Genomic DNA, 24906 nt, shown 5'->3' with positions numbered 1-24906 from the left:
AGGGTGAAGTAGGGAGAGGGAAGGAAGGAGAAAGAGGGAGAGAGGAGATATGGGGTGAAAGATGGGAGAGAGGGAGATGGGAGGGAGAGGGGTGACAGAGGCAGAGACTTGGGAGAAGTGGAAAAGAGAGAGGGGGAGAGATAGTATATATATGTTGTATCCATCGATCCACCTTGGCCACCACTAATAGGGCTATTAGTCATTAGTCTAGCGGGTGGTACGTTTGTTTGGGGTGTGTGGGTAGGGGTGCATGATAGGGGTAGTTGCCCCGGGAAGGATGATTAGGCCTCCAAGGGAGGTGGTGGGAGGGGCTAACACCTTGGTTACCTTAGCGGTTAGTAAAGTATTGCATGGCAATGCTTTAGTAGCCACGATGGTGGCCAAGGGGGAGAAGGTAATGTATGTTTATGTTTATATTAATCCCTTTGTAGTCAGCTACATGACTAGTTGATCCCTTGGCTACTAAGGGGTTAATATTTTCTTAATATACCATGTCATATTTTAACAAGAGGGGGGCGGAGAGATACTTACTGTATTGTCATATAAGATACTTTATCTCCCCATCCCTTGCCGCTCCTTTCATTTCTACAGGCTCAGGTTTTCCTGGTGGTTGGGATCAACTGCCCTCCTCCCCCCCCCCCCAAGGGGTGGAGTCCACATGTATACTATCCATTTCTCACACTCATGTCTACAATTAAGGGAGCCATCCACGCCCTTTTTTTTTTCTATGTATTTTTATTTGATACAGGATTGAGGCAGGTCGTTCCCGGACCTGAATCCCATCATTTCAGCTGTGAGACCACCCTGCTTCCCAAGATAAGGGTGTCGGTATCTCGGCAAATTTTAAAGCTCCTGCGTCATGTGGACCAATAGGTAGCTGAACCCGATGATGTCACAGCTTCCTATTGGCCCGCGGGAATGTTGAAACTCCAACATTACATGAACACTGGTAGCCAAGCGGAGCGGCTACTGGCAGTACTTACGGAGGTCAGTAACTCCACAAGAGGGTCACTGGAGCGGAACTTAATGGGATTAAGCAACGGGAACCCCTGCTTTAATCCAATGATCAAAATAAACAACATTCGCCCCAAAAATTGCATGTGTGGATTGCCCATTTAAGGTAATTTCTCCCAATGTGAAAGGCTTTAATAGCCCACGGAAGTGTTGGCTAGCATTTGAAAACGATAAAAGAGAAGCAGCTAATATACTATTCATTCAGGAGACATACATACCCCCTCCTGGGGTCATGACGCAGTGTTACCATGGCGACGCAGTGCCAAAGACCTGGTAGAAGCTGCAGGGGCTTTGCGCAGTCCCCGGGCATTTAAATGCCTTTGGGGAGAGCGTGGGACCTCTAGCCGCCGTGCCCCACCTTGGAAATCTCCCACACCCCTTTGCGCCCCTGCATTAGCAGATGTTCTATCCCTACATATTTTTACAAGCCATTAAAAAAAAAAAGATAAAATTCTCTCTATGTAACACTCACAAACCAATTTCTCTGGCTATACTCTTGGATACATACAGGACACCTACAAGCTCATATTGGACCCCAAAAATAAATGGTTAAATGGTTAAAAGCTCACTCCATAGCATCTCCCACTCTCAGGGGAACTTGCTTGCTTACAGTGTGACTGTGACAAATCTAATACAGAGTGCTTTTCCTGGTAATGTATAGGTTAATAAAAGCTTCAATCAGACTTAGAACTTTGCAACTAAATTTGACAGATTTATTATAAATCATTCTTCCTGGCAATGCACAGGTTATTAAGAATCTATATGAGTGTTAGGGACCCTTGAAACGTGGTCTGCCGTGCAGTGGCTCAGGGGCTTACAACAATTTGGCCAAAATGTTAAACTAAAAGATCATTTTATTTATTTGATATCTATACATATATATTTAGGCACTGTACCGTGTATAAGTTTCGCTGGATGTGCACTGAGGTCTGTCTGTGTTTCATGTTGTCTCTGGTTTTAAAATATACTCTTGGAAAGTATGAACCGATTTGTTTCAGGATATACCCACAATTCTTCACTCCTCGAAGTGAATCAAAAAATTGGAAGAGAAAGAAAAATCTACTGTATCATAATACTGTTTTTATAAAGAACAAAATGGTGGTACAACCTACTTCCATTTCACGGGCATTTAAAACATTAGATTCAAGCATGTAGGGTAGGGGCTTTAACCATGATAATCCTCACCGCAACGACGCTGTTCGAGTCTTTCAGCCACTTTGGCGTCACGTGATGTCCGCTAATCTCACTTTGCAGCACCCTGGCTTCCGAATCTGTGGGCGGCACTCCGGGAGATCTTTGCTCTTCAGCTGGGCCAACTCAGCCTCAGTCACTATCGCATTACTTGGCCCTCCCCTACGCGTTTCACCAATGATTCCTAAGGTACCCCTGAGGAAGTGTTGACGCAAGCGAAGACTTGTGAGGATATCCTGAAACGAATCCATTCATACTATCCAAGAGTATATCTAAAGAAATTGGTTTGTGAATGTTACATATCAATTTCTTTTCCCCCCAGAATATTTTCACTTTGAACATACGTTTTTGCACTATTTTTCTTTCTCTGCCAGGCGTTATAGGCATTTTTTGCTCTAAAGATCTACATTGAACTTTTCCAAGTCTTGTAGTGATGACAGTACTGTCCTTAAAGCTGCAGGGGAAGTGAGATATTCTTAATCGTAATATTGTTAGACATAATATTATGTATGTTGTGTCTAACTAATGTCTAACTGATGTTCACAGTAGATTGAAACAATTTTGCACATTGCACTTTATTAACAACATATTTGTATATTATATTACATTTTGAGGTTTTATTTGGTATATACTTGTTAGCGCTGGTCTTTAGCATATATTATATTTTCACAAACAATTATCACAGGTTTTTCTTTCATCCGCCTCTGAAAAAAACAGTAGCAATCTTTAATAACACCCTTCCCTTCAAACCAGAGGCGGTTAAGGATACGCAGGGCAGATTTATTTCTCTGAGGGGCAAGTCACATTGGCAAACCTACATGCACCAAACGAAGCAAAGGGCCCCTTTTTTGGTCAATTTTTCCCCACACTGAGACATGGCGAGAGGCACCATGATTGTTGGGGGTGACTTTGACAGACCTTACTAGATATAGGTCGGGAGGGGAAGTAACACTAACCGGCTGGAAAACGCCCAAAGACCCGAAAATTCTTTTAGACCATATGAAGGATTTGCGGCTCTGGATATCTGGAGAACGGCATAGGACATGTGGTCGTGGCCATTTTGCCGCAACCAAATCTCAGCCAGTGTTTAGCCACCACTCACCCCGCCGAAGGAACATCTCTCCGCCGGGGCGCTTCGCCGCCAAGGTAAGTCCCTAACCTTAACCCCATAGCCTAAAAGCTCCAAATCTTAACGCTATTAACCCCCTAACCGCTAAAACCCCTTCAATTAACTTTCCTTGGCAATGCTGCCAGTGATGAGTGTCCGGTGGCGAGGAAGGGTCCTTCCACATCCAAAGACCTGGTCACGGCTAGATGGTTGCGACCAAATGTCCGATTCCGCTGGAGAACACTTTACCCTACGGCCCAGGACTACACATTTTTTTCCACACATTACAACGCCTACTCTCACATCAATTTGTTTCACATAGATGCAGGTCTGTTTTTTCAGTTAGCTCAGGCTTGTATTTCCATTCTCACATGGTCACACCACGCCAGGATTGATATCCATCTCCAATCTTGCGGTTGACTCTTCCGCCACCCCCAAATGTCGATTATACACATCATTATTATGTGCCCCAGAGGTTGTGCAGCAGCTTGTGGCGTATCTGAAGTTTTTCTTCCGATACAAATAGCTCCCCAGAAATTCCATACCCTTTTGGGAGGCACATAAGTCTTTCTTCTGAGGGGAAATAATTAGTGGCCTAATACAGGAAAAAGCACATACTGCAAGGCATCAATGCACGCTCACTCGATCTAAACTAGTAGAAGGAAAGACATTAGGGTGGCCACTTTTAACAGAAAATATTAGTCCAGGCAAAACTCAATGTATGTCAATCTAAAAGACAGAATAAGCCATGTGCTGGGATTCCCTAACATTTTATGAGCACAGCAACAAAGCAAATACAGTGCTAGCCAGAAATTTGAGAGGTACATTCACCATGCATAATATCCACGCTATTCACTTACAGGATGGCTCAGTCTTGATAAGGTATCCCAATAAGGAACAATGACTACAAAATGTCCATTTGGATCACTCTCTGGTTTTAACATCAGTCAAAATTGCTGAACCTAAATATCAATCTTCTGGAAAACCTGATCAAACTGCTGAATATAACTTCAATGTATCATGGCAGAAAGACTCCCTTCCCTATCTGTGGATAAATCTGACAAAATCCTTCCACCACTGGACAGGACAAACTATCCCACACCCATGAGGCTCTTAAATACCAACTTAGAAACATAGAATAGATACTGCATTTCCTGGATTGCAGAATAGCTTTGGTCTCAATGAATCTGCTGCCCAGACTACTGTACATGTTACATACACTCCCGATCCCAGTGGCGAACATTGAAAAAGGATATGCAGTGAAGCATAACCAGATTTATATGGGGAGGTAGGAGAGCTAGGATGGAGTCCCACCAGTGGATGGATTGGCAATTCCAAATCAATTGAAATATTTGCAGGCATCTCAGCTGGCCCAGCTGCTTCTTTGTAATTCTAACAACACAAGAAGCTGGGTCGACATAGTGAATGCTATCAGCTCCCTTACCAACAATAATTAACTAATGTGGTTGGAAAAGAATATTTGGCATGGGTCCTCGCTGTCCTGTCCAACGATAAAACATCTCCTCGACCTCTGGGATAATCATACATTTAGGCTTCAACGTTCCTTCAAGAATTTAGGAATTAGTTTCACAAAGCTAAATTTGCTCCTGGGTGGGTGCAGCCTTCTTTCCAGGCATGGCGGGGCCACAGATCATAAGGTTTCCAGACCTCCATGAGAATAAAGAACTACCTTTGAAAGAGATTTTCAGGTATCTGCAAGTTAATCATTTTCTCATGACAATAATTTCCCGGCCACTGCCACCTATTTTGAAGGCGTAGATGATTCTAGATCGTGAGAAGCAGCTGATTTCCCTGATTTACCAACTACTTTTGAATACATCGCCAGAGAGTAAATGCCCATACAGTATATGCTAAAGTGGGAGGTAGAGTTGGATGAACCCAGAGCTGGAGGAATCGAATGACATCTGTTAGGCAGCAACATTTACCTCTCTCCTCAGTTACCAAAGAAAATGCCTATAAGATGCTGTTCGGATGGTACATTGCCCCTGTGCGTACGAACGCCATCAATGGCACCAATTCTGTGTTATGTTTTCGTGGGTGTGGACAGCACGGCTCTCTCACACCTGGTGGTCTTGTCCCGTGCTTGCCACACTGACTCTTGGTTGTCTCTTCTACATGACTGCTTAGAATATCTTATACGTTAATAATATAATTTTTCTCACTGTTAGATGCTGTATAGCCACTTGCTGGAACAAGCAATTGATACCAGAAGTACATATTTAAAATAAAAAATAAAGTCGGGCACATACTGACAATGGAGAAAATAACAGCCTACGAGAGATAAAGCTTCTAAAATTCACTTTGATGAGCTCATGACTGATGGATAGCTGCTGTCCCTCACGGGTGACCGAAGGCCCTTCTTATTTCTGTACCCCATACAAACTTAACAGTTGACTAAAAACAAACAATTAAATATAATTGGTAAACTAAAATAAATGTCAAGTTTTAGGGTAAGATTCCATACAGCTATGATAATAAGCTATCAAAGCTTATTAAATGCGATTAGAATCCATGGGAGAGCTACCATTGTCCTTTCAAGTTTATTCCGCATTGTATCGATATTTTAGACTATGCTTTGTCCTGACTGTGTTGTGATCTTGGAAACATTTTCGGTTTGCGCTGCTCGATCTTGACACTGGGACATTGCACAGATGCACAGTTTTGAATTGTATTGTGAGGATCATCTCCACCTCGTTGCGCTGCTCTATTAATTGGTACATTGTCAGACAGTCTTCTCTGGAGGATGTCATTCATAATAACTGGAATGTAGGCATAGGTTTTGGCACATTTCAGCGGCACAGAAGTCCAGCGCTTCCTCTTTTTTGAGTAGTATTTTCTATGTCTGCAAGAAAAGAGAATTGTTTATGTAACATGGAACCTTCATTCTCTGTGTTTGATATGCTTAAACTCAGCCTGTAAAATGGTTAGTCCTCAAATTCATATGTTCATTCTTACCGTTTAGATCCATCAGGGTTCAGCAAATATTTACGACCAAGGTGATGATTATAGTCGATGGCTGTTAAAAGGGTGTGAGTCAGATATGCATTGTTCCTAAAAAAACAAACAAAGAGCATTTACTTTAATGTTATGTTATTTTCCTGCAGCCTCCCATGGCAGCACATGCTATGGGAATATGCCCCCTCATCCTAAAAGGTAGGTACCAGCACACAATTGTGTCTCGGGAGATTAAACTTTTATAACAGTATCACAATCACCAGACAGAATGAAGGCGTTAAATAAACAAGGTTAATTCGGTCCGGAGCCAACTGAGCAACAGAAGCAGTCATAACTCACCAGAAACTAGGTTATGGTGACTCCAAGCTGACTAGGTGCTGCCGAAGCTAGTTTAGCCAGGATGTCTCCACAATCCATCAGTCTCAGGCTATACCAGTTACGAGGGATCACAGCATCTCGGGTCACTATTTGGATTTCCAGTTTGTCGATGACACAGAGGTCAACCATGAATGAGTGTGGAACTCCGATCGGCTTATATGGACCCCGGCCTCTATCTGAAAACATGGAAAACCGGGTGCCAACCAATCAGGGAAGAATTTGTTTTCACTGAATGAAATCAGAGGCAAGGGGCTTATCCTCAATGTACCAAACAGGACTTGGTAGCTGGTACATTGCTGAAGAATGTCCCCAAGGTCGGGGCAATATGAACTGGCCAATAGGGTATGAGCCGACGGGGCTAGAAACAGGCATTGCTCTCCGGTTTCAACTCCAAACCTCCCAGAGGGCAAGATGCCTTACTACTGGGGAGGGAAGACTCCGGCTTTAAGTGTACACTCTCCCATCAGGAAAGCACTTCCAGCTCAACTCCTCTTTGTCTAAACACTGCACCTAGCCCAATGTAATGGACAGTCTTTGGATTCATTGTATGCTGGCCTCACTAAGTGGGTCACGGGCCCAACATACAATGAATCCTACAGAAAATGCATAGTGAACAAAAAACACCAAATAAAAAGTGTCGTTAGAGATGACTAACTTAGGGAACACATATGAACCATGCTTGGCAGCCATTTTGGCTACACTTAGACAGCCATTCTAATCCAATACTTCGGTCGCCATCTTGACAGGTATGAGCAAGCAGTGGGCTTAACATGTAATGTGCTGTGCCTGGCTGCCCCTATCATCACAGAGAGAATATCCTTTCAGGAACCCCTGTACTTTGTAGCATCGAGTTATTTCAAAACCAAATCATAATCCTAAATAAGAAATACAAAAGGGGCACCAGTATAATATTAAAGCTTAAAAAATGGTAGTAAGATAAATATAATACATGTAAACACTCCCCACCCCCTTTAAAAGGTTAGCGTCTACCGGACCCCACCCTATATGGTCATGGGTCATAACATCACAAAGTGTATATAAAAAGGGAGGGGATGTTCGAGGTTAGGTTCAAGGAGAACAGAGTAGAAGAGCCTCAGGAGAGTGGATAAGTAATGTTTATAAAGTAATAGCACAGACCAGGCCTCCCTTTTTATCAGGTTGTAGATAGGGATAGCCCTTTTAAGTCAGGCATAAGAAGATTAAGGGAGTCCAATATAAGCTTTGAAGTATGCAAATGGTATGCTACAGCGGGCCTCCATAACGAGGACTCCCGTGTGCCGGCGAATCGGCTCTAACCGTGGATCTGCATTAACAGTCCACTCCGGCTGCAGGGAAGTGGCAGTTACCGCAAAGACCAAAAAGGTATTAGCGTCCCTTGGCCAGGTCCCGCTAGGAGTCCCAATGGGCTTGCATTACCGGGATAATACAGAGGGATATTTCGACCAGAAGAACGAATGGGGACCAGATCTCAGAAGAGTTAAGCAACCAAGAGAACACTCGGAGGGAAATATAAGAGTGGGCATTCATAGAAGCGCATACAATAGAGAAATAAAGAAACATTACAATGTTGTATAAAGTTTGGTGTGCGGTCCCTGTGTTTGGGACCTGAATAAAAGGCTGTTGTATGACAAACATTCCTCGCACCCATTATTCAAAACTTTGGGGGTTCACTTGCCTATATTCCAGACAAATGCATTCTGTTATCCACCTAGATGTAATGGTTATTCAGCTTTAAAACCTGCCTTAAGAGTCCAAAAAAGAAACTGTCCGTCTTCCTAAATTCTTCTGTTCAACAAGTGTAATGTCTGGACTCTGAAAATGTCCAAAGTCTCCTGGCATTATCGATTGTCAAACTACTGGTTTTAATCTTTCCACTGCCTTTATAAATTAAACCACCATGGAATGTGCCGCTTCAGTTAGGCGAGAACACCACATGTGAACGTGTACCCCCAAATGGATCCGATTTGTAAGCCTCAAAAGTGAAATGTTAAAATAAGATGATCATCTGTCACTTCTCAAAAGTGAAATGTTAAAATAAGATGATCATCTGTCACTTCTCCATCCTTTTGAATGTTTGTACAACCTTTGGGTAACCACATTTTTGGTGTCCCAAAAAGAACGAAGTTCAACTTGCACTCACCCACTCAGCTGTTCTTCACAACTGTTGTGATCTGGTGCTCAGGTCCTGCACCCACACCGGTAGGAGAAAAGCTTTTAACACGTTTGTTTGAAGTTGGACTAGCACTCAGCAAAATAATACTGTAAGTATTTAAAAGTAAACTCACATGATCCTTGTGGCTTCTTTTTAAAGTTCTTAATTTTGATAAAAATGTTTCTCAAAGTTTCTAGCTTACAGAAACGTCAGGGCACATATTTGCAAATAAGCAACATTTCAGGGCCTCAAGCCTTTTCGTCAGGCTTCAAATAACATTACTAGAACAGTCACAATAGAAATCTATTGCAAGTTTCAAGGAAGCTAGTCACGTCTGTAACAATCTTCTACATGTTCCCGAGGGATAATCTTGCTCCACGCTCTGCATCCAAAAGCCCGAGTGTCCTGGCCTGGCCTGCTTCTGTGTCCATAATATTTTTTATTACATGTAGCTTCCATTTTGCTTTCCATAGGGTCTCATAACGCTAACCAGCCGTCCATCAGGGTAGTTTTTTTTGTCCTCGATCAGCAAGAATAACCAATAATCAATGCAGTCTACATTAAAGACTGATGGCACAAAGTCATATACTGAGACCGACTCCAGCAAAAAGGGATCAGAAAAGATCATTCTTGATGCAAGGCCTGCATTTTTGAGCCACATAATGATGTGGTAACAAGCCACATTCCTTACTGAACTTCAATTTTGTGCATTTCTTAGCGAGGAGCAAATTTGTGGAGCACTTGTCTTAGCGTCTTTAACATTGTCTGGTTGTACTAGAGCCCGAGACATCTTTCAAAACGATTCAGATTCCAAATGAAGGCACAGAAAATAGGGCACCTAAACACAGTAGCAATTCCTACCTCTCACAATTGGGAGGGAAGAAGAAAATTTAAAACAACTTACCGTAATTTTCTTTTCCTGGAACCATGGCAGTGGGCACATAGTTGCCCTCCCTGTATATGTCTAATGCCTATGTGCCCACTGCCACGGTTCCAGGAAAAGAAAATTACGGTAAGTTGTTTTAAATTTTCTTCTTTCCTGATCACCCTGGCAGTGGGCACCTTTGGGACATACCCAAGCAGTGAAAATTTTAGGGAGGGATACACCAGAATAAACACCACCAGTTAATGCCTTATCAGTTTGACCTTTATTAATACACTTAACACTTTATATTACTACAGATTCTAACACTCTACGACCAAAGCTTGCGTGAGCTGATGATTGTATGTCTAGTCTGTAGTATTTCAAGAATGTATTGAATGAGGACCAGACTGCCGCTTTGCATATCTGTCCTGGTGTAGCCTGGGCTTTAAATGCCCATGAAGTAGACATGGCCCTTGTAGAATGAGCTTTAATGTTCAAAGGTTTATCTTGTCCTTTGCTTTCATAAGCCTTTATAATACAAGACACTATCCACTGGGAAATTGTTGTCTTTGATGCTGCTTGACCTTTCTTCGGTCCCTCTGGTATGATGAATAGTCTGTCTGACTTTCTGATATCTCGCATCCTTTCCAGGTACACTTTTAGACATCTTACAACGTCTAATTTGTGTACTCTTTCTTCTTTCTTGTTCTTTGGTTCTGGACAGAATGACGGAATCACAATTTCTTGATCCATATGGAACTGTGATACAACCTTTGGCAGGAATTGATGCACTGGTCTGAGAACTGCCTTGTCTTGATGTATGACTAGGAATGGTTCCTTGGCTGATAGAGCCTGTAGTTCTCCCACTCTCCTTGCTGAGGTGATTGCTATCAAAAACGCCATTTTCGATGATAACCATTTTAAGCCTATCTCCTGTATAGGTTCAAATGGAGGTGCTGTTAGTACATCCAATACTAGGAACAAGTCCCATGTAGGTACCCTGTTCTTGATTTGAGGCCCTAATCTTTTAACTGCCTGCAAGAACCTGATGATCAAATCTTTCCAATGCCAGATTTCTTTCCAACAAGGCTGATAGTGCAGACACCTGTACTTTCAATGAGCTGAGACTGAGACCTTTCTCAAATCCCTTTTTCAGGAACTCCACTATAGATACAATTCTAGGTGAAAGGAAATTTTCTTTTTCTTTTTCACACCAATCGCGAAAGCAAAGCCAGATTCTATGGTATACTTTCGATTTGGAACTTTTCCTTGCTTGTAAAAGGGTCTGGATTGTTTTGTCTGAACAACCCTTCAGTCTCAATGTTTCCCGCTCAATCGCCATGCCGTCAAGGCCCATTGTTTGGCATTCGGATGACATATTGGACCCTGTCGCATTAGCCCTTTGCGATCTGGTATGTGCCATGGTGTATCTACTGCCATATTTACCAAGTGTGTGAACCGAAGCCTTCTTGGCCAGTATGGTGCTATGAATATCATCTCTGCTTGGTCTTCCCTGATTTTCCTGATTGTTTTCGGATTTAGGGGAATTGGAGGGAACAGGTATGCCAACTTGAAGTGCCATTTGAAATTGAGAGCATCTGTACCTTGTGCGCTTGGATGAAACTGTCTGGCACAGTAGTTCCTTACCTTGCGGTTCTGATGTGTCGCCATGAGATCTATGTCTGGCTGACCCCATCGCTCTACCAGTTCTTGAAGCACCTGTGGATCTAATGCCCATTCTCCTGAGTGTATGATGTTCCGACTTAGAAAGTCTGCTGTGACATTTTCTAATACTGGGATATGTATGGCTGTAATTCCCGACAAGTGGCGTTCTGCCCAAAAGAGGATTTCTGCTGTGAGGTTCATCAGCTTTCTGCTCCTGGTTCCTCCTTGCTTGGCTATATACTTGACAACTGACCTGTTGTCTGATTCTATTTTTATACAGCCACCTCTTATCTGGTATTGGAAAGCTTCTGGGCCCTTTGTACTGCTTTTAGTTCTAGCAGATTTGATGGAAGATGCTTTTCCTGGTTTTCCAATAAGAGGGGCATTATCCTATAGTGTATGCTGCCATGGGAAGATGTCCAGAAAAAAAAATACAATAAATCACTCATTATTTGGGGGTTTTGGTTATAAATTAAACAAAACAAACTTACTCAAAAGCCATCTTCTTTGCCGTGTACAGTAAATGACTGTGATAAGACTCCAGTTCCCTTGTGGACCTGTAAGATAGCACCAAGGATATTTTACAATTGCCTCACAAAACATTCGTCCTGGTATTAATTATTTTTATGCTAGTCATACCGAGCATTTGTAAAATAGGGAAGCTTGCGCATTATCCACTTATTGTTCACAACTTCAGCCAATGCGCTGTGTGAGGGTGACTCGAGTTTCAGCCAATTCTGTTCTTGCCCTTCGATGGGATCATGCTCACATTTATTAACCTCTACGGGTATAGTTGTAGGCCATTCATGAACATTGATAGTGTGATAGAGGATACCTCGCCAGCAAGACTGTGGATAAAGTATGTAGACATTAAACCAAGTATTTGTAAGTAATAAATACTCAAATGTATATCTGGTAAGCATACCTCAAGAACAATGACATCTCCATGGCACGTGGAACATGAATACCAGAAATGATTGATAATATAGTCAATCCACGGCAGCAAATCCATATTGTTTTTACATTTTGCAGCCTGTAATAAAAGATAAAGCATGGTCCTAAAAAATAATACTTTATATGGTTGCATAAAAAAAATTAAAGCGTAGAACGTACCTTTAGCAGTCTGTTACACAAAGCCTTGCTAGCATGCCACATATCAATTTGGTGCTTTATCTGAGGGTAATTTTTACCTTTAAAAAAAAATACAAAGCTTTCATGAATGTTACAAGTTTATCTATGAACGCAAAAAGTATATATGTCCATATATCCAACTTACCAAGAAAAGCCAATATTTGGATGTGAGAATCTGTCACAATCTCGGTCACCGTAACGCCGTTATTAAGGAGGTGCTGCAAACCTCTCTGGAAACCTATCAGCTCCATGTTTGCCGACGTTCCATGGGCTTCTCTTACATCCACTACATTGACGTCCACAATTTCCTTGGTCTCATACTCCATGAACGTGTAGGTCAGGAACTTTGCACTGTGTCCAGGACTATTGTTTTTTCCATCCCCCATAATAGTAATGGGCCTGCTGAATTTGCCTAAAATGTCCTGCTGCATGTTGGCCCAGTACTTGCTGACGGAAGGCACGATGTAATGTCTTTGAAAAGAATTAAAAGCAGTTGGTCCTACACATGACAGGTTTAGAAATTTGAAGAATAATGCAATCTTGGCAAAATTGTTGCCGCTTAGCACTATGGCAGAAGACAACATGAAATTGGCAAGTGGAGATTTCTGCAGAAGTGGCTGGGACCACCACTCCCACAGGTGCCCACTTGCACATGTTACGAACACATGAGCTGCTGTGCTCACGGTCTTCACAGTAATGATTACTTCTTCATCACACGGTTTATGGAAACATCTTGGGAAAGCCATGCGCAGAAGAACCACCAAACATTCCTCATAGACAATGTGGCATTTCATCTTTGCAAATTGCTGAACATCTGAATGTAGGTATGAGTACTTTGAGTACTCTTTTGGGGGGGGTGGGGATAAGTCTGACATGTCCTCATCAGAGTCCTCATCAGAGTCTTCATCACTAATGACAAAATCCGGATCTCTATCCTCCAGCGTAGTGTCTAGTAGATGCATCCTTTTGAAATAGAAAAAAATATAGAAAGGTATTTCAAATATTATAGTAAATAACATTGATGAGACTTATTTTGATTATAATACACAGGGCTGCCGACAGAGGGGGTTGGGGGGGTGAACAACAGCCAGGACCCGTCCTGGGCCCGGTGTGTAAAGGGGCTTGGGCCCTGTGCTTGCAATCCTACCATTTGTCCTGATCCAGAGACGTCCTCCTGGAAGTGTTCTCGGAGGTACCTGTCAGAAACAGCATGCTGTAGAACAGGGGTGTGAGATTTTTTTTTTTGGGGGGGGGGGGGCGTGGGTGGTTGCAGAGGTCCCACGCTCTTCCCCAAGGCATTTAAATTAAATGCCTGGGGACCGCGCAAGGCCTCTGCAACCTCTACTTACCGAGATTCAGCCGGCTCAGGACACGTCCCCATGGCAACGCGGCGTCAAATGACGTCACGCCACATGAACCGTTGCCATGGGAACGTGACATCAAATGACGCTGTAGGTCACGTGACGTCACACAACCCCGCAAAGTCATTTGACGCCGAACATGAGGTAAGGGGTGAGCAAGAACGGAGGAGAGGAGGCAGCAAGAAAAGTTTGTGCACTCCTGCTGTAGACAGGTGGAAGGGAGGCTCCTCTGTGTGCACCTTCCAGCACACAGATCTAGAGGCAACTTATGTAGGTCACAGTGCTCCAGAGCAGCCCTCCTGTGTGTCACTCTTTCCCCCCCCCCCCCCCCTCCCCGCGTCCTCTCTCCTTCCTCCCTCTTTCCCTCTTCCCCCGTCCTCTTCCCTTCTCCTTATCTCACTCTATTTCTATTTCCCACCTCCTCCTACCCCCTCTCCCTACCCATCCTCCTCCCTCCCAGGTCCATAACTTCCCCTTCCAGGCCCACAACTTCCCCTTCCAGGCCCACAACTACCCCTTCCAGGCCCACAACTACCCCTTCCAGGCCCACAACTACCCCTTCCAGGCCCACAACTACCCCTTCCAGGCCCACAACTACCCCTTCCAGGCCCACAACTACCCCTTCCAGGCCCACAACTACCCCTTCCAGGCCCACAACTACCCCTTCCAGGCCCACAACTACCCCTTCCAGGCCCACAACTACCCCTTCCAGGCCCACAACTACCCCTTCCAGGCCCACAACTACCCCTTCCAGGCCCACAACTACCCCTTCCAGGCCCACAACTACCCCTTCCAGGGCCACAACTACCCCTTCCAGGGCCACAACTACCCCTTCCAGGGCCACAACTACCCCTTCCAGGGCCACAACTACCCCTTCCAGGGCCACAACTACCCCTTCCAGGCCCACAACTACCCCTTCCAGGCCCACAACTACCCCTTCCAGGCCCACAACTACCCCTTCCAGGCCCACAACTACCCCTTCCAGGCCCACAACTACCCCTTCCAGGCCCACAACTACCCCTTCCAGGCCCACAACTACTCCTTCCAGGCCCACAACTACCCCTTCCAGGCCCTCATGTCATTCTGGTGGGGGAAGGGGGAAACCGTGCTCCTTTAATTTGTCCTGGGCCCCAATATTTCTGTTGGCGGCCCTGCTCATACATACTGTTCTGGCGTCAAAGGGTCATCATAATCTTCTGAATTATATTCATCATCCGTTTCCTCAATTTTGCAGCTAAAAATATATATATATATATTTAAAACATGAATTGCAAAAGTAACAATATCAGTCAAATATTTTTTCAAAAATAGTTACAAAAAACTGTCACTCACGTGTTACTTCTCAAAACAGGTCTCATCATGTATGTTGCTAATGGTTTAGAAGTTACGGTCAACGGCCCTCTTTGTACTTGTGGACTTGTTGGGGAAGGTATTCCACTGGGTCCGGGAACACATTCTTTCACACTGTGTGTTTCCAACGGTGGCGTGTCAGAAACCTCTATAACTTGCTCTGAGCCAACAGAGAAATCACTTTCTTCCTGTTTAATACCATCTGCGGACTCCGTCATATTTATATCTTGTGATAGTTCCGCTGAGTTGTTGATTAATCCAGGTCCTGTTGGTTTAACTATTAACATGAAAAAAAAAACAACAATAAAAAAGGAAAAAAAATTATAATACTGTGATAATGATAAATAAAATATAGTTAACTTACCATCTTGCTGCAGTGCTTCAAATTTCCTGGAAAACAAATGAAATAAAAATGTTAAAGAATTTAACAAAACCATACATTTTTATCTACACGATTCTTATACAGTATTAAAAAAAAATGAACATTTGATTGTATGACAGATATACACACACACACACACACACACACACACACACACACACACACACACACACACACACACACACACACACACACGTCGTCCTGCGTGGGTGTAATCGGCAAGGAACTGGAATACAGGCAAAAATGAATGTAGGCACTCCTGGACTTAGAAAAACCCTAATATAGTTTATTACATAAATAAACGAATATATGTGCGATAATAAATGTGAAATTCGTACCTTAAAGTATTAATTAGGTAAAATGCTAACTCTTCATGCATCATGAAACCCTTCTCATCTTTTAAAGCCATCCATTCATCGAAAGCACCTCCAAGATTGATACGACTGGCGTGCGATTTCTTAATGGATTCCTTACGCCGGTTCTGTCTTGTGGTGGGTGAAAGCCGCACTGGACGGCCACGTTTCGGGATCACTTGGGCCATGATTCACAAGATGAAACTGAGAAAACAAAATCATTAAATTGCTGGTCAGATAATAAGTCTTCAGGATATTGAACAATTAGAATTATTTTCTATTTCTTGTTTGTACTGTATGTTTGACTGCCCAAATTAAACAGCTGGATACCATTTAATGTGGCCAAAGCATATAAAGTGGTTTAATGTGCAGTGTTGGGCTTGCGTCAGATGTAACGCTTGGAATTTAGACCAACAAGTTCAATTGTTGTCTCGTCTGATCACAAAACCTTTTTCCGCATGTGTGTGTGTAATGTCTTCGTTCTTGTCACCCGTCCATACAGTCCATACAGTCCAGCTTTGTGTAGGGACAGGCTTATTGTTGATGTGTAAACACCGACTCATTACCACCCAAACTGTCAAGCATGGTGGTGGCAACATGTTATGGGCAAGCTTCTCTTCAGCGGGGACTGGGAAGTGGAATGGAATATTAGGCCGTGGCTGGTTCGCCGCGACCAAGTTGCTGCTGGCGGTCGGCCGCAGACGGACCCTGCACCACAGCCGACCCTGCCGCTGGAATCCCCGCTGTCGGCCGCTTTTAAGGTAGGTTTTACGGGTTAGGAGGTTAATTGAAGGCGTTGTAACTGTTGGGGTAGGGGTTTTTAGGCTTAGGGTAGGGCGTTTAGGCAGTTACCTTAGCGGTGAAGTAGCCGATGGCAACATGTCCCAGCAGTGGGGTGAGTCACAGCGAAGTGCCGTGCTCATTGGTCACGGGAAAATGGCCGCAACCAAATGTCCTAGGCTGCAAGGAAGCTTGTCAGGAGAGAGGGGAGAATGGATGGTGCAAAACCCAGGCGAATCCTTGAGCAAAACCTGTTCCAATTCAGCCAAGACTCTGAAACTGGGGAGGAAATTCACATTTCAGCAGGACAATGACCCGAAGCACAAAGCCAAACTCAAGTGGTTGAAGAAGTGGCCCAGTCAAAATCCTGACTTTAATCTAATGGAACATTTATGGTGAGACTAAGATTGCCGTCCATCAACAATCCCCAACACACTAATCAGAACTAGATCCATTTTCCCATAAACATTTCACCATCCAACTGTGCAAAGCTGGTAGCGACCTATTCAAAAAGACTCGCCAGTAATTGCTGCAAAAAGGGGCTTCTACCAAGTACTGGTGGGAAGACAGAGTTTGAATCAGGGGAACCTGGTTCAACTCTCTGTGTCAGGTCCTCGTGACCTTGGGCAAATCCCTTTATCTCACTGTGCCTCATTCAACAAAATCATAGATTGTAATCTCTACGGGGCAGGGACTGTGTCTGTAACAATGCTATGTGCTGCATAGCGCGCACTGTGTTGTGATTGTGACGCGCTTTCAGTTCCATTGAGAGAAAAGCACTATCTGAAATAAAGTTATTATTTCTACTGACTTAGGGGGCAGAATACTTGTGCAAAATTAAATTTACTGGTTGCATATTTCCTTTGCTGACATTTTACCATATCCTCATAGAACAGTATTTTGTTTAACCACTACAGCTTTATATTAAACAAAAAAAAGTTTGTTTGTTAAACTGTGCATACATTATTTATAATTCAGCAAAAAGTGAGACTATTGATAGGGGGCGAATACGTCTGAAAACCACCGTACGCACGTTTGTTTGCAGACGTATTCACCCCCTACCAATAGCCTCACTTTTTGTTGAATTCTAAATAATGTATGCACAGTTTTACAAACAAACTTTTTTATACAAATAAACTTTTTATTGGTTATGTACATACATACAGTTGTGTGAAAAAGAAAGGACACCCTCTTTGAATTCCATGGTTTTACATATCAGGACATAATAACAATCATCTGTTCCTTAGCAGGTCTAAAAATTAGGTAAATACAACCTCAGATGAACAACACATGACATAATACACAATGTCATGATTTAACAAACAAAGCCAAAATGGAGACGCTATGTGTGAAAAACTAAGTACACCCTTACTGCTTCCATAGGAATTAAGATGCTGATGATCAATTAATCAAGGGCATTTGATTAGCAGCACCTGTCTGCTACTTAGCAAGTGTGACCACATCTATAAAAGCCGAAGTTTTAGCAGTTTGCTGGTCTGGAGCATTCAGGTGTGTGTTAACACAATGCCAAGGAGGAAAGACATCAGCAATGATCTTAGAGAAGCAATTGTTGCTGCCCATCAATCTGGGAAGGGTTATAAGGCAAATTTCCAAACAATTTAAAGTCCATCATTCTGCAGTGAGAAAGATTATTCAAAAGTGGAAAACATTCAAGACAGTTGCCAATCTTCCCAGAAATTGCAAAATACCCAAGAGTTACATCTCAGACTCTACAGGCCTCAGTTGGCATGTTAAATGTTAAAGTTCATGACAGTACAATTAGAAAAAGACTGAAAAAGTATGGTTTGTTTGGAAGGGTTGCCAGGAGAAAGCCTCTTCTCTCTAAAAAGAACATGGCATAACAGCTCAGGTTTGCAAAGTTGCATTTGAACAAACCACAAGACTTCTGGAACAATATCCTTTGGACAGACGAGACCAACGTGGAGATGTTTGGCCATAATGCACAGCGCCTTGTTTGGCGAAAACCAAACAGCATATCAGCACAAACACCTCATACCAACTGTCAAGCACGGTGGTGGAGGGGTGATTTGGGCTTGTTTTGCACCCACAGGACCTGGGAACCTTGCAGTCATTGAGTCGACCACGAACTCCTCTACATACCAAAGTATTCTAGAGTCAAATGTGAGGCCATCTGTCCGACAGCTAAAGCTTGACCGAAATTGGGTCATGCAACAGGACAATGATTCCAAGCAAACCAGCAAATCTACAACAGAATGGCTGAAAAAGAAAAGAATCAAGGTGTTGCAATGGCCCAGTCAAAGTCCAGACCTCAACCCGATTGAAATGCTGTGGCTGGACCTTAAGAGAGCTGTGCATTTGTGGGCCAAAATTCCTCCACAATGATGTGAAAGACTGAAAGTCATAAAGAAAACGATTATTTCAAGTTATTGCTGCTAAAGGTGGTACTACAAGCTATTGAATCATAAGGTGTACTTAGTTTTTCACCACATGGCTTCTCCATTTTGGCTTTATTTTGTTAAATAAATCATGACACGGTGTAATAGGTCATGTGTTGTTCATCTGAGGTATTTACCTAATTTTAAGACCTGCTAAGGAACAGATGATTGTTATGTTCTGATATGTAAAACCATAGAATTAAAAAAGAGGGTGTACTTTCTTTTTCACACCACTGTACATACATACAGCGCACACCTCAGCATTGGAGAGATGTGGCAAAATGAAGGTCGTTAGCTTCCTTGGTAAGTGCACTTTCTGTTGAGGATGCTGTGCAGAAGCCTGATTAGAGAGGGTCAAGTAGGGTATGGGAGTTGAGAAAGTGAAGTATACATGGAGAAATAATTTGTTCGAGGTTTAGAAGCAAAAGGCAAGAGGGAGCCGGGCAATAGTTAGAAGGGAAGGTAGGGTCTAGGGAGTTACTCTTAAGAATTGGTCAAATAATAACTAGTTTGAAAATAGATGAAAAAGTACAAGAATAAAAGGGACAAGTTAAAGATATAAAATCAAGTGAACGGGTTAAAAAATATATAATACAGAAATACTTTACCCAAAACCAGGTTCTATGAAGAAGGCACAGCATTGCAGAAAATCCCATCAAAAGACTGTATTAACCTAACAGCAATAACCAACGTTATGGTCCCCGAAGGGACCATCATCAAGGGCAGCGTAGTGAGCAGAGCTCTGATGAAGGTCCTATAATGGACTGTAACCTTGATTATTGCTGTCAAAATCACATTAGAAGTAAAAGTGCATTATTAGAAGTGTAGTCAGGGGAGGGCAAGTGCATCTAGAGTTCATTCAAGAGGCGTAGAACGTTTAACGAGATGATTCTTTTAAAGAGGTGGATTATCAGCTGGGCTGTGAATGTGTAAAGTGAAGATGCTTGAAGAATATTCCATAGGTAGGGAGAGATTAGTAAAAAAGTTTTTTGATGGGAGAAGGATGTTGAGGTAAAAGGTGCAAGAGACAAGAAGGGGCGTAACAAGAGATCAGAGTTGAGATATATGGGAGGTGTAGAGCCAAAGAAAGGAGGATCATTTTGTAGTTTATACGGAAATTAATAGGAAGCCAGCAGAAAGTTCAGCTGATCTGAAGCGGATACACATCTGGAAGAGCAGGAGATGAAGAGAGAGAAGAGTGAGAGAGAAGAGTGAGAGAGAAGAGAGAGAGAGAAGACTAAGAGAGAGAAAGAGAAGAGAGAGATCTTGAATAAGGAGGATGACAAGGGACAGATTCTCTCACCACAAGAATAGACAAATAATCTTAAAAACTATCAAGAAGTTCCAGTACTCCGATATGAAAAAATAATAATCTATAAAATGTATTAACATAATAGTAATCACTATACAATCATATGAGACCACACCTCCACCTGATCGTGAAAGCTTCACTCAAACCATGGACTATCGCCCCGGACCTCACTCTGTCCTCTTCATAGTCCTATCAGCGGCTCTCTGCATGCCGTCTCTTTATATACCCTCTTGATACGGCGCCTGACTTCATACTTTGGGTCACCCAGGCGCAATCAAGCGAAAACATTTCTTCTGCCTGTATGCACTTGCGTCATCCCACATCACCCGATTACCCTGAACCAATAGGTTCACCACTTAATAATCCCCAGCAATCACTTAGTGTCCCAGAGGCCTATATATTTTAAGATATTTACCTTACATCTAAATACTTTTCTACCCACAACAGCTTGCAGAACTATATGGTAACCAACAGCTACACGTAAAAAAATAAATCATATATATATATATATATATTCATATACAAATACATCTTCCATTTTATAACATACATATTTATCATCAGGTATCTAATATATCCTCTCTTGCCATAATATCCATCAAGATTCATGTCAGTCCCAAAATCCTTTGCTGGGATTCCTAATGGGAACATATATTATTTATATCCCATAAACAAAAGTCCATATTTGTATTATAATGCTAGTGATGTCTTGGATGTCCGTATAAATGTAGGGGTTTGGAAGGGTTTCTTGGATTCCCATAACGAGAGGACCCCATGGAGGCCCCGGCGTTGGATAATAAGGTGCTCCATCTATTCACTAATATTTCGGCTGGATCAGTGAGTTATGGGGTGTTCTTTCAGGGATCATGAGTGCAGAGGCACGGACGGCCCTCTAGGAGAAGACGGGGCATGTTAGGAATTTGACTTTTCTGGAGCCGTTTCCCTTTGTGGTGGCAGTGGAGCCATGGGGCGAGCAGCTAGCTAGCAGTGAGGTTAGGTTCTGGGGTGGCTAACAGGATTGCTGTTTCTTTGTCCAGCTTATAGCTGATTTGAGTTCAGAAAGCTGGAGCCAGACATGGTGCAGTGCAGTCAGCAGTGTCCTCCAGAGCGGGTTCTGTCACTCCAGGTATGTGGAGAGTGCATGTGGCAGCTTGGGAGGAATATGTAGGGTTGGCTCAGGAAAAGGGCGAGGTATAAGATAGTGTGGGTGCTGCGCTGAGTTTTATGTTGAGAATAAGGGTTAAGGGACCAACTGGAGGGTCAGTGGGAAAAGAAAATGGTGGACGTGTTATTTTTACTGAAAGTACAGTATTGGGATTGGAAGATGTATCAAAAACCTTTAGGGTTCGGAGAGCAGTGGTGGGATTATGGAGATTGTCAGCCTCGCGGCATGGGAGGCCGCTCATGCCAAAAATGTTGGAAGGCCTGGTGAGGACTACGCGGCAGGTTTGCCCTTAAGACAAAGGAAGGAACAAGCAGAGTTGCTTTGGTGGGGTAAGAGGGGCATGACGTGGCGGCAGTTGTTGCCAGAGTTGTTAATTTTTCCAAGGTATAGGAAGCCACTGTGGGCGATCCTAGTCCATTTAAGGAACACCGATGTGGTGTCAGCTCCGTCATTGGATTTAATTAATTCAATTTAGAGGGATCTTGCGCAGTTGCAGGTTCAGTTTCAGGGGCTAGTTGATTTGGTCTCAAATGGTGTTCGGAGGGGTGCGGCGAGGTGCTCGGGATACAAGGCCAATTGAGCGGATAGGTGTAAGATCAATAACGTAATTGGTAAACATATTTGGCAATTGGAATGTCTGGTGGTTGCACATTCAGAATTTGAGTCTCGGAACGTGGGTTTTTATAGGTCAGATGGGGTTCACCTTGCTGACCTGGGGTTGGATCTGTTCAATATAACGTTTCATGAGGTGTTAGAGAATGCAATTAGGGAGCTGGAGGCAGCAGGCCTAATTTAGCACCCTCTTATCCACCTTTAAGACCTACCTTAAGACACTTGCTTAAAGAAGCATACGAGTAGCACCGTGAATAATACTCGAGACATGATACATAAAGCTTGGCCCCCTGCAGACGCACCTACCAGAACTCCCTCCTACTGTCATTGTACGTTCTTCCTACCTACCAATTAGATTGTAAACTCCTCGGAGCAGGGACTCCTCTAACTAAATGTTACTTTTATGTCTGAGGCACTTATTCCCATGACCTGTTATTTACATTGTTATTTATGATTGTCACATGTATTGCTACTGTGAAGCGCTATGTACATTAATGGCGCAATATAAATAAAGACATGCATACATACAAGGTAACCCTTGTTCAGGTTGTGGCAATTTTGGTACATTTGGTAGAATAAAACCCTGTGAGCGTGGATTAAGTTACAAGGTGCGGCGTAGGATAAGCCAGCGGTGCGAAAACTGGGGGGGCGTGGCAGTTACAGAGTACCCACGCTCTTCCCCAAAGCATTTAAATGAAATGCTGGGTGAGGCCTCTAACTACCTTACCTGCTCTCTGCCGGGTCTTCTGCGACACGTCGCCATATTCATGTGACGCATCGCCATGGCAGGCAACGTGCGTCAAATGACGCATGCAGGGTCACGTGAAGTCACATGACCCGCGGCATCATTTGACGCCGAGTCCTTGGAGAGGGGGCGCACAAACGGTGCGGCTGCCGGGCAGGGGGGCGCAGCTCCAGAAGTTTGTGCACCCCTGGTATAAGCCATTGAGCGGAGGGTTGATGTGGCCATGAAAACTCACACACACACACACACACACACACACACACACACACACACACACACACACACACACACACACACACACTCTCTGAATTACATTTTTTATGTATTATAATGTGTAACCCCCCCTAGAGGGATTACTACTATTGCCCATAGCAAGGGTTAATAGGGAGTTAGCAGGTTAATGTTTAGGAAAGGCCCCAACTACACAGAAGGCGGGGGGTAAGGGAGTGATCGACTAAACCATACTAAATGTGTATAAGTGTAATAATAATAATACAATTGATAATGAGAGGTAGGTGCAACTGTGAACTGTGAACTGAAGTGAATCAGAGAAGAAGATGAGGGGTACAATGGTTTGTACACCAAAAGAAATTCACTTATAGTGCATATAAGTGAATTTCTTTTGGTGTCAAGGCCCCAACTAACTGTAACCAATTCTTTGTAGCTCATTTCATGTAACATATTTCAGGTGACCAGTGATGTTGCCGACCAGTCCCTGTCAGGTGAGCAGCCGCTCACTAGTTCCAGAACTTGCTGCTGGAAGATCTGATCAGTGATGTCTGCTGCTTGCCCAGTTACAGGGGCAGGATAATGACATCCCTCAGGGGTATAAAAATGAGCTGTAGAAGCTCTCAGAGCCCAGGCTCCTGGAGGACAGAGGAGTCTCAATGTGTTACACATCACTCTCACACACACACCTGTGACCCTCCTTTAAGAGATCCTGGCAAGGAGGGGGTTACAAATGTAAAAGCCTTTTTTTGTTTCTATAGCAACCATTTACAAAGTCAAAGATACTGAGTCAATACTCCTCTGCAGTCATGTAGTGAACCCCCGAGCCGAATCTTCGCTGATCGATAACAGGAGAACAAATCGATCAGCAACTAAGCTAATTACTTATCATTGTGTGGATTGTATGGATGCACATACTAAAGGGGGTGGGTGGGGGGGAAACATCAGCTTGGACTGCTGCTTAAAAAATATACTTATAGGTTAATAAAGCTGTATCCGTTTTACTGGCAGCTCAGTGTTGTGTTCATGTGGGTTGGCATGATGTCAGAGTATGGGTAATGGGGAAGAGACCTCAAAGGTTACAAGGTGAAAAGTCGGAGGAGCGGAAAGGAGAGTGTATGGGGAGTCTGTGTTATGGAGATTAGGGGGGGGGGGGGGGGGCGGTGAGGGGATAATATGCGGAGAATGAACACGCCGCTCTGTATAATGGTGTTGCGTATCTATATACTAATAATGAGCATGCTGTGCAGTGTAATGATTGAGTGTATCTATACAATGATAATGCAGATGCCACACTGTATAATGATTAGTATGTAGAAAGTGAACACCAAGGCTTGCACAGCACTACTTACCTGGGTGCATTAGCAGGAAAATATTAGGCGACAGACAGGTGAAGGCTGACACAACCCTGTCTGGGAGGGAGGAAAAAAATGAAGTTTATTTGAAAAAGGATTGATGGATTGATAAACCACACCACACCACACCACACCACACCACACCACACCACACCACACCACACCACACCACACCACACCACACCACACCACACCACACCACACCACACCCTTCCCTACCTGTTCATTGTGTGCAGCCGCGAGCAGGGAGCACCAGATTTTAACCATGGAGGTCGGGTGTGTTCCAAGCCTCTCTCTCACTCTGCACTCTGATAGGCTGAGGTACGTCTTGTGATTTCATGTGCTCAGAGCATGATGGGAGTTGTA

The 24906-nt window shown here is 43.4% G+C and overlaps 1 protein-coding gene across 3 annotated transcripts; it reads right to left on the bottom strand.

Annotated features, from left to right (window-relative positions):
* Positions 1 to 2773: 2773 nt before the first annotated feature.
* On the bottom strand, positions 2774 to 24836 carry LOC142483080 (uncharacterized). 3 transcript variants are annotated; one of them, XM_075583162.1, is made up of 14 exons: positions 24760 to 24836; positions 24538 to 24597; positions 16779 to 16985; positions 15912 to 16130; positions 15556 to 15581; positions 15174 to 15468; positions 15007 to 15075; positions 12626 to 13443; positions 12463 to 12539; positions 12275 to 12382; positions 11989 to 12197; positions 11841 to 11906; positions 6290 to 6385; positions 2774 to 6176 (listed from the first exon to the last, which is right to left on the bottom strand). In XM_075583162.1, the coding sequence occupies exons 4-14, from the start codon at positions 16112 to 16114 to the stop codon at positions 5903 to 5905; spliced, it is 2241 nt and encodes a 746-aa protein (XP_075439277.1). In that variant the 5' UTR covers positions 16115 to 16130; positions 16779 to 16985; positions 24538 to 24597; positions 24760 to 24836; the 3' UTR covers positions 2774 to 5902. The 3 variants fall into 3 exon arrangements, with proteins under 3 accessions (XP_075439277.1, XP_075439276.1, XP_075439278.1); XM_075583161.1 differs by lacking the exon at positions 16779 to 16985; XM_075583163.1 differs by lacking the exon at positions 16779 to 16985 and having other exon boundaries at positions 24538 to 24593; positions 24760 to 24774.
* Between the last annotated feature and the right edge of the window lie 70 nt (positions 24837 to 24906).

Source organism: Ascaphus truei, unplaced genomic scaffold (assembly GCF_040206685.1).
Source record: "Ascaphus truei isolate aAscTru1 unplaced genomic scaffold, aAscTru1.hap1 HAP1_SCAFFOLD_2941, whole genome shotgun sequence".
NCBI lineage: Eukaryota > Metazoa > Chordata > Amphibia > Anura > Ascaphidae > Ascaphus > Ascaphus truei.
The sequence above is the reverse complement of the archived record's forward strand: the minus strand, read 5'-3'. Positions and strand labels throughout refer to the sequence as shown.

Coding starts and splice junctions, on each gene's coding strand:
- LOC142483080 (XM_075583162.1), bottom strand. CDS start 16,114: ATGGCCCAAGTGATCCCGAAACGTGGCCGTCCAGTGCGGCTTTCACCC. Junction 15,582..15,911: donor TACCTAATTAATACTTTAAG/GTACGAATTTCA, acceptor TTTGTTTTCCAG/GAAATTTGAAGCACTGCAGC. Junction 11,907..11,988: donor CCCTATTTTACAAATGCTCG/GTATGACTAGCA, acceptor GCTATCTTACAG/GTCCACAAGGGAACTGGAGT.